The following is a 10,500-nucleotide window of genomic DNA, read 5'->3' as shown; positions in this document are numbered from 1 at the left end:
ATAAATCATACGTTCCTTAGTTTAATAGGCTATATATGAACGCTAACGTGGCCTCACCCTCGACCATGCAACCAAGGTGTATACATGCAGCAGTATCCCGGGTTCTTTCGGAGTACTCCACCTAGCATAATAAACTTAGTTTATTCTGGGTCATAGTCTTCCGTCCGACCTCTCAATAGTTCGACCACTCATGAGTTAGACTACCCAAAGATCCGCCCTATTATTTTAATCTCATAAATCCGACCTCCCAAAAATCCGACCGCAGTAAATTAGACAGTTGCGTGGGACTCCAGAGAGAGAGAGAGAGAGAGAGAGATTGACGCAGGCATCAGATAGGCTACCAAATACCAACAGCACAGAACCACGAGTATTTGGGGGAAAATGTCACTAATTTATATCACAATGAATGACCAATGAATAAAAAGTTGTTATATCGTAGTTTTGAGCCCCTGTCAGTCAGAGGCTGTTAATCTCCTACCTGTCTATCAAGCAGTGTGGGGAAAAAAGGCATTGCTGCTGCGGGAAGCAATCCAGTCTATCCAAACTTTTGTCGATCTCATCAAGACATGCAGCAGGGGAATATATTTTGGTAGCCCATGTGTTTGTGTTCTCACTTGTACAGACAATAGAGTCGCGTTGTTTACACGCATGCTAACTGCCGTGAGATTAATTTGTTTGGCGAGATGGGCATGAAAATGAGGAAAGAGAGAGAGAGAGGTGAGGTGGGGGCGGAGAACTTTGGTCACTGCTGGAACCCTGAGCCAGAGCGCACAGAGAAATACACAGACTGCTTCTGTTGGAAGTGCTGTATATAGGCGGATTTACGCGAGGTCGAACTACTGGGTATGAAATCCGACAGTCGGAATAATGGCGTTAAAATGGTCGGATTAATGGAGGGTCGACATTATGAGACTACAATGATAAAACTTGCCGTAGACAACAATGGTCGGATTAGCGGGTGGTCGGAGTTATGTGTAGTCTGACCTATGGGGTGTCGTACTAACGCGTGGACCCCAATTAAATGATGCCGGTCACCAACCAAACCAATAGTGATGTGCGGGTCAGGGTTTTTTAAGGCCTGCACCAACCCAACCCGTCATTGGAGCCAGCCCGCCCCGCTCGGCCCATTAAAATATCTGAAAATGCCAACCCAACCCACCCAGCAGCCCGCGATGGCCAATTTAATGTAATATGTCTCCGGACTCAGGAGGAGCGCAGCAGAGCTCTCCAAGGTGTGCAAAGTAACTCTGTCTCTCTCCCCTCCTCTCTCTCACACACACAGACACTCACATGCGTGCGCGACAACAGTTACGTTGTTTGTTCTGTATTGATTAAGAGAGAGAGGGAGGGCCGAGAGAGTGGTGGGAGTGACGTTGCGATCAGCTGGTCATCGGGCACATCACATCGAGGGACACACACAGAGAGAGAGAGAGATAGAGAGATAGAGAGAGAGGAGAGATAGAGAGAGGAGAGATAGAGAGAGAGACAAACCAGTCAATTTAAAATCAGAAAACCAGTGGAGAAATTGAGATGGACGACGGAAAATTGGTCTATGAAGTGGAGAAGCACAAGGAGTTGTATGACGCCCGGAGTAAATTCTACAAAGACAACAAGATAACTTACACACAACAGGTAAAGTATGCCATGTGTAACCACTGTGTACATACAGTAAGTCTCCTGATCAATATATGGATTCTGTAGTATAGATTCAGTTAAAGAATAATCACTGTCATCACAAATTTCCACCATTTAATGAAGACGAGCAGAGTCGCTTTACTTTGAGCTGCGCGGAGAAATGCGCTCCTTGTGTGGACAGCCAAGCGTGGAAGTGTGCCAGAAGTGTGCTGAAAGTGCACTCCGCTGCGCGTGCTCGCGCGTACCGTGTCCGGTCTATCCACAGTGTAACAGGAGCAGCAACACCATCACAACATTGCACACTGGGCAAGCCCAACGCAGCCACTAACACACAACGCTAGTAATGTTATCAGTCCTTTACAGTACGTTATTATTCATAAAGAGCAAATGTGGAAACCTGGCTTCTACTTTCAAACGGAGCAAACACACCCTGCTGGCTAACGTTAGCCTAGCGTTAGCTAGCATCGCGCCAAAAATATTCACAAGGTTTGCCCCGGTTTTGCCCTAATAATTTCATATACAGACCTTTATGCCTGTGATACACTAGAACATTTGAGTTAAATTCAGATTATTGAAACTGGATTAGCCTGACCAGTTTTACTTGTTTAACAAGCTGAAGCATATGCTCTGCCTGTAATTCAAGAGAAGTCTGCCTTTTCATTTCATCTTTAATTTTAGTTCAATTCAGATTATTGAAACTGGATTAGCATGGCCCCATTTTAATTAAAAGTTATGACCAGTTTAACTAAAAAGCATATAGCCTGCCTGTGATTCAAGAAAAGTCTGCCTTTTTATTTCATATTAGTTAAATTCAGACTATTGAAACTGGATTAGCATGACCAGGTTAACTTGTTTTATTATTATTATTATTATTATTAATAACTTAAAAACATATAGGCTAGGCATGTAATTCAAGATAAGTCTGCCTTTTATTTCATATTTCATACAGTTCAAATAAGACTTTCTGAGCATGACCAGTTTGACTTGTTTAAATTTAAAAACATATAGGCCTGTAATTCAAGTCTGCCTTATTTCTATTGGTTTTTAGCCCTAGTTGCACTTCTGTTGCACTTTTTTGTTCATTTGAGGTTTATAACAGTGCATGAAGGCATTGTGTATTAAATTAATGTGCTATTTTTTGTGCAATAAATTTGAATGGTTTAAAAAAAAATCTGAAATTTGGGTCGCGACTTCATGACAAGGAAAATAGTGGGTCCTGAGGCTACACCAGTTGAGAACCACTGCACTAGAAGACTTGGAAAATGTTAACAGATTATGAAAAGACTGGGGGGTTTACACTACAAGACTGGTTCATTAAGATGTTTTATCACGACTGTAAAAACGAACTGAAATAGAGAGCCCCAGGGATGACGTATTTTTGTAGTCGGAACACGGAAGTCCCGGACTTCCTGGTTCTTCACTGTTTCTGCCTATGGGATTTTTGAATGGGTTTTTGGCACGATGCTTCAAATAAGGTCTCTGGGCAAAGCAAGCTTAATCAAACGCGAACCAGTGTTCAGCGGGATAATCTTCACACATGAGGACCACTTTCATGAGTTTTGAAGCGTAAATGCAAGCCCTAGAAGTAAAAAGCTCGTGCTAAGCTAATCCAGAACTACACACAGTGTCGCATAGGCTTCCCCGTCACGTCACCACTCAACCTGGAGTGTCGTTGATGTGTGTGCTGCTGCACTGATTACCCCGGGCTGAACCAGGTGAGGGAAAGATAATTTCCGTGTTCCTCCTTTGAAGTGATGACGTTATTGACGTATAATATCTCCGTCGACTCAACAGTGTAGTCTCATTTAGCCGTTTGCTAGCTAGCCGCCCTTTTAACGGCACGTAAAAGCTTAAAAACTCATAAAAGTGTTCCTCGTGTAAATATTATCCCGCTGAACACTGGTTCGCATTTGATTAAGCTTGCGTTGCCCAGAGAACTTATTAGAAGCATCGTGCCAAAAACCCATTAAAAAATCCCATAGGCGAAAACAGTGAAGAACCCGGAAGTTCTCTATACACTACACAACAACTGACTCAGACGAGGCAGTATACACTACAAGACTTTTCACTTTGAAATTCAAACATGTTTGATGTAATCTTTGTGGCTCCGACTGGCGTTGGGAGGCAGTTTACACTTTAAGACTAGAAATCTGGAGGCAGTTTAGACTAACACATTAGAAATCTGTACCCAGTATACACTAACAGATTTTGCTGCTGACTGGCACAACAGACTAGAGTCAATAAAGACAGACTGACCCCAACTGGAAATCTTATGTAAAATTGGGGGAAAGTCTTGTAGTGTAAACTAGCATTAGGAGGTTTTCACTATGTCTGCCGAATTATCAACAATTATCAGCAGGTAATTAGAGTAAAACCAACAGTTTAAACCACTGCTCCTAGGTTCCTATAGAGCAGGGGTGTCAGACTCATATTAGGTAGAGGGCCGGATTTGTTCAACTGAGACCTCATGGGGGCCGGATTTTTTGTTTTACTAAAAACCAATTCGACTCATTTATCCATTTACTTCACAAAAGAAATACTGCTCTTTCCATTTCTCTTGAAACTGCCTGCATTCCGTGTCAACCTTTCTCTTTTTCGACAGCATCTTGTTGATTCCTTTGTTTTTTGGTACGTAGCCGAATGCGCGATTCAATTCCAGCGTGGCATCATGGCGGCTTTGTTTACACCTGATGACCTACTGACATACTTCCTTGTAGTGCAGGTTAATTAACTTATGAATGAACTCTTAGCTTGTTTATTAGCCACACGTAGTTCATGATAATGGGGTGCGAATTTAATAATAATAATAATAATTATTATTATTTTTTTATTATTTTTATTTTTTTTTATTTATTTTTTTAAATATTCCAAAACATCTCGCGGGCCGGATGAAACCTGCCCGCGGGCCGGATCCGGCCCGCGGGCCGTATCTCTGACATCCCTGCTATAGAGGATGGGTCAAATGCAGAAGATGAATTTCCCCATGGGGATGAATAAAGGATAACTTAATAACTCTCGCTCTCTCTGTTTCTCTCTTTTTTCTCTCCTTCTTCCTCTCTCTGGTTCTCTCCTTTCTCTCTGTCTCTCTCTGTGTGCGTGTCTCTCTCTCTCTCTCTATCTCTCTGCTCAGATTCATTTCTTCACCAAAAGGTAACGTTAGGTCAGTAGCAGCAGGAAGTGTTCTTCAGCACACAAACCATATTTGGACATTCAACTTCCTGCAGCACAAATGTTTTTTGCCAACTAGAAAAAAGAAAAGAGTGAACTTGAGAAGAAGCCTCCTCCCCCTCTGTGTTGTTTCATTTCCTTGTTTGTGTGATGCAGATAACTTTCTCCGGCTGAAGGTATTGTAAAAAGAGTTTATTGACGGTTTCCAGTCTGTTTTACTTTCCTGACTCTTATCAGCAGATCTTTAGTGAATGTTACTGCCTGTCATTAGCTGTTATTTAAACTAGGACAGGAGGAAATCTACAACTCAGCTGTTAAAGGTATGGCTGTTTGTCTGTGATGTTTAGCCCCAAAACGGGCAGAAACAATGTGTTGCTCTTCAAATGGTTTTCCAACATGCTAGTGTTTTCATGTTCATATATAAAGTCTAAAGTAGTTAGTTAGTAATTAGCTGTGTTGTCTGCAGGTTTGAGGGAAAAGCCTTGTTCTGGTTTACTCCCACTAGCATACAGTGATGCTAACAAGAGCCTAGCGATGCTAATAGGAGGCTTTCGGACCATTCCTTAAGTAAAACAAAGTAGTCAATGTAACCATTTAGATTAACCTTGTGTGCTCAGTCTAGCAAAATTACCGCTATTTGGAAATCTGATTTTCATTGTCGCCGGAGATTTGAGGAACTGGGACCATCCAGCCATCTCAGCCAACATGTTTGGTCATGATGCTTCATCAACAATATTGTGGAAACTATATTTTAATGTAAAATGTACTTCCTGTTTTCAACAAGGCCTAAGCCCTGAGGAAGCAATTACAACCAACATCATGAAACAATACCTTAAATAGAATAACTGACAACATAAAGTGCAAAGTAAAACTATGTGATCACACGACAGTAAAATCTCTTGCTATAATAAAATGGAAGTTAACGTCCTGTCACATGCTCCACCTCAGTAAGAAACTCTACTCTCATTCTCACTCTGTGACTGAATTTGAAAGTGATATGAATTTCTCCTGTATGCATTACATGTCTGTGCTGCTCTGCATTTTAGTTCTCTGTAGATTGTGGTCAATGTCTCCATCTAGTGGATACACAATAGGACTACATCAGCTGATCTGTGGTTTCTGGTCTCAGGTTAGGGCCTGTGTCCACCTAGCGTCTTTTCATCAGCTCCGGCGTCTATTTTCAATTGTTTCCAATGGGGGGAGAGCGTATGCGGGCGCACACGGACGTCTAGAGAAAGTGCACTGCGTCCAGCGTCTATTTTCACAGCGCTCTGGTGTTTTTGTGCGCCCGACTCCCAGCGCTTCCAGCTGAAATTATTTTAACTTTTCAGAAAGACGCTGGTGTTGGGTGCTCCTTTTCTGGCAACTAATCATATGAAAATCGCAACAGAGACAGAAAGGCTCAATTGTGGGAGCAGATTGGCTAGACACTTAATATTTCTGGTGAGTGTTGAGCTAAATCACTGGATGTGTGTTGTTTGCTAATGTTAGCTGTCAGCTATCAAGCTACTACCGCACTGAGCTAACGTTAGTTTCAGATTGCTTCCTTGTTATATTGTGCGCCGAGATCAGCGTTTCCCAGCGTACTTCCAGCATTTAACGTCGGAAAAAGACGCTAGGTGGACATAGGCCCTTAGGGTGGTTTGCTGTCTGTCTGTCTGTCAGACAAGACTTGTTGACTTCCCCTGAAGTTCTGAGGCCACACCCTCACATCAAATGTTCACAGAGACTCAGAACCAGAGATGGGAAAAGTACACACATTCTTTGCTTGAGTAGAAGTACAGTTACTTGTGTATAAAAAAGACTGGTAGAAGTAAGAAGTACTAATTCAACTTGTTTACACAAGTAAAATTAAAATTATAGTAGAGGCTCTGAAATTTAATAAAGTATAAAAGTAAAAGATTTTCTACTGTGCAAAGCTTACTGAAACTCGAAGACTATTCAACTTAAAAGATCCCCACCAAACTTGTTTTAAGATGTATAAAGAAGTCTATACTGTACTTTGATTCCTAATTTGTGCGATGGTTTTTCCACAAAAGAACATGCAAAGCTGGGAAGGCGCAAGACGAGAGACAAACAGCCATACATCATTTTGTCTGTCATTCATTAAAACTAAAGTAACTAGCCTGTTTTGAAAATGTAAGGAGTGGAAAGTACTGATATTTGTGTTAAAATGTAGGGAGTAAAAGTAAGAAGCTATCAGAAAAATAAATACTCTGTAAAGTACAGATACCTGAAATCCTACCTAAGTACAGTAACAAGGTATTTGTACTTAGTTACTTCCCATCTCTGCCCAGAAGAACTGAGGAAGCAGAGTAAGCAGCCTGTGTCTTCTCTGTCAGTGTCTCCTCTCCAGGTGAAGGCAGAAAGTCTCTGTGACTTGATCTGGATGCTGTGAATTCACCAGCAAAACATCTTCCAAGGTAAAACACATTTTGATTTTGGAGGAACAACAAAAATGTAAACCATAAACAGGGTGACCACAGGTGTCTGTAAACTTGAGTAAAATGTTAAAAATTGAAGACATTTTAAAGCCAGATAAGAAAGTTTGGTGCAGTGTCTATTTGGCCTTTTTCTGTCAGCATTGAGCAGAGAGCAGAAGTGATGTATCCTGTAATGAAAGCTTGTTATAATGAGGTGTGTGTGTGTGTGTGTGTGTGTGTGTGTGTGTGTGTGTGTGTGTGTGTGTGTGTGTGTGTGTGTGTGTGTGTGTGTGTGTGTGTGTGTGTGTAGGCTCTACTATGAGTGAGTGTGAGGAGAGAGAGGAGGGTGTCTCTCTGTCTGGGGAACATGGCAGTCAGACCAAAGCTAAGAGGTAAGACAACGATCTCTAACTGTCCATGACATCATTACAGCTCGGCAGTGACATCATTACAGCTCAGCAGTGACATCATTACAGCTCGGCAGTGACATCATTACAGCTCAGCAGTGACATCATTACAGCTCAGCAGTGACATCATTACAGCTCAGCAGTGACATCATTACAGCTCAGCAGTGACATCATTACAGCTCAGCAGTGACATCATTACAGCTCAGCAGTGACATCATTACAGCTCGGCAGTGACATCATTACAGCTCGGCAGTGACATCATTACAGCTCGGCAGTGACATCATTACAGCTCAGCAGTGACATCATTACAGCTCAGCAGTGACATCATTACAGCAGCATTATTCACAGTCAAAGCTTTTTCTCTGTTGTGTTGAAGAGTAGTAGTAGTAGTAGTAGTAGTTTATTTAACACAATGTAAAATCCACATAAAAAAGCTTCAAATGAAGACAGTTTACATACATTAACACATGCCGAGGATTAAGTACACAATAAAGCCAAAGGCTTATTTCCATTGTGATCCTCTTGGGGTGCGGGGCTTGGGGAAGGGGGATAGGGGGGTGATGCCAAGACTGGCAGGTCCAACAAGCTACAATACACTATTAACAATTTTACGCGTACAAATGACATAAAGACAGCATTTCAATACAAAAAGTAATTAATTCACTTCACAACATTCCAATACAATAATTCATTTACATAATATGCAATAAAACAAAACAAAAACATACAGCATAACTCGACACAATACAGGTTGCGCCAGATCCCTACTCTGACAGACCATTTGCTAGCCACTTCTTTGTGGCCCGTCTAAATCTTCCCTCCTCTTCAATAAGTTTCAGAGACACAGGGAGCTTATTCCACTGGATTGCTGCAGAGTATAAAAATGTGTTTTTTCCCATTAGGGTCTTAAATCTAAAAAGAACAAAATCAGTAGAGCTTCTTCTAGTAACATAATTGTGAATATCTCTGAAACAATTAAAGTAATTAGAGAGGTATTTGGGAACCTTATTATGCACAATCTTATGAGTCAGACCCAATTTGATTTGAATGACTCTTTTCTCAACTGGCAGCCAATTTAGTTGCTGAAAGAAAGCTGGCACTAAGTGAGTGCGTGGAGGTATCTTTAACACCACCCTAATTAATTTGTTTTGGGCAGTCTGTAGTTTGTATTTAAGGCGCTGCGGTGTACTATTATACCAGGAGGTGGCAGCGTAATCAAAATGGCATTGAACTAATGCTCCTGCCAAAGTCTTGAGTGTTGCTCGATCCAACAGCTCAGCTTTTCTAGCCAAAAATTTAGTTTTATGGCAGATTTTAGTGAGGGCTTTTGTAGCCATGGCCTCCCCTGAAAGATGTTTGTCTAATGTACATCCCAGATACTGCATGGTGTCCTTGGCTAAAATGAGTGACTCACCTACCTTCACCTGCATCACTGGTGCCTTACCTAACTTCACCCTGGATCCAAACAGGATGGCCTCTGTTTTCCCTAGGTGAAGGGACAACTTATTATCAGATAGCCAAGTCCCCACCTTTAGAAGCTGATCACTTAGAGTCTTCTCCACTACTGCTAATTCCTTATGGGAGACCAGAATTGCTGAATCATCCGCATAAAGAAAGAGGTCTGATGAACAGGCATGTTTCATGTCATTAATATATAGTAAAAAAAAGAGAGGCCCCAAGACACTCCCTTGTGGCACCCCGCAGCTAACCGCTTTCGCTGTGGAAAAGGTCCCATTTATGTCCACAATCTGAGACCTTTCTGAGAGGTACGACTTGACCCATTTTAAGGCCAAATTGCTGAAGCCCATTGCCTTCAGTTTGAATAAAAGGATACCGTGATCTACAGTATCAAAGGCCTTTTGCAGGTCTAACATGATCATTCCACAGAAATTTCCAGCATCAACCTCCTTTCTGATGCGGTCTGTTAAATATAAGAGGCACGTCTCTGTGGAATGAGACTTTCTGAAACCTGACTGAAGGTCAAATAAAATATTGTGACTCAATAAGTATGCATTGATCTGTTCATGCATGATTTTTTCTATGACCTTGGACAAGACACTTAAAATAGAAACTGGTCTATAGTTACCTTTATCAAACTTGTCAAAGAGTCCAGCAGGAGAGACCAGACTCTCCTGAGCTCAGCTGTGTGTCCATCAAGAGTGACTGGTCTATGAACCCACCTCAAAACTTTAAAGATACAGATCCTCCTGAAAAGATGTAAGTCATTATCATGTTAGTTACAGCATCAAAGTCTTCTTCATAAAGACACAGACACCTTCACTGTCTTCATGTTTCTATCAGGATGCAGCAGCAGAGAGCAGACTCCCCTGAGCCCAGCTGTGTGTCCATGAAGAGTGACTGGTCTATTGATATCCCTCTTGAATTTAAAATACGAGCACCTTCTGAAACAAAGTAAGTCAACATAATATGTTACTACATAATGTTAGCATTAAAGCAGCTACGAGCAACTTTTCACTGTTTCATTGGGTTATTTTTGGCGCCCCTCTCTGAACAAAAGTGGTACTGTTTACTGTCGTAAAACTCCTGGCTGCCCGGCTCCCGACAACATCACAACACTCCACGCCTCCATTCTCTCCTTTGACCAGTGAATGAATGAAAGACGCTCCAAGTTTATTTTTCATTTTTTCCAAACCCTGCTGTTTCTCAGGATGCAGAGCGACGAGGTAATCTACCTATTTTTTGGCTACGTAATAGATTATGTCAGACGAGGATGTTGAAAAGTATTTGGAAAAACTAGTAAACTTTGTTACAGTCGCGTTCATAGTTACTGTAATAGCCAAACGTTAGCACCAAGTGAAACTCTTTAGGGCACTCGGTAATAGTAATATTGTCGAGAAAGCTAACGT

The 10,500-nt window shown here is 41.6% G+C and overlaps 1 protein-coding gene across 1 annotated transcript in view; it reads left to right on the top strand.

Annotated features, from left to right (window-relative positions):
- Positions 1-4,937: 4,937 nt before the first annotated feature.
- LOC310771326 (uncharacterized protein) overlaps positions 4,938-10,500 on the top strand; it is a 30,748-nt gene continuing 25,185 nt past the window's right edge. The window contains exons 1-4 of the mRNA XM_083663964.1: positions 4,938-4,979; positions 7,146-7,226; positions 7,537-7,618; positions 9,935-10,045. Coding sequence (XP_083520090.1) covers positions 7,545-7,618; positions 9,935-10,045 — 185 coding nt within the window. The 5' untranslated portion in view covers positions 4,938-4,979; positions 7,146-7,226; positions 7,537-7,544. The remainder of the gene's footprint in view (positions 4,980-7,145; positions 7,227-7,536; positions 7,619-9,934; positions 10,046-10,500) is intronic.

This window comes from Poromitra crassiceps, assembly GCF_964638095.1.
Source record: "Poromitra crassiceps genome assembly, contig: HAP1_SCAFFOLD_528, whole genome shotgun sequence".
Taxonomy (NCBI): domain Eukaryota; kingdom Metazoa; phylum Chordata; class Actinopteri; order Beryciformes; family Melamphaidae; genus Poromitra; species Poromitra crassiceps.
This window is presented reverse-complemented; position numbering and strand designations above follow the sequence as displayed.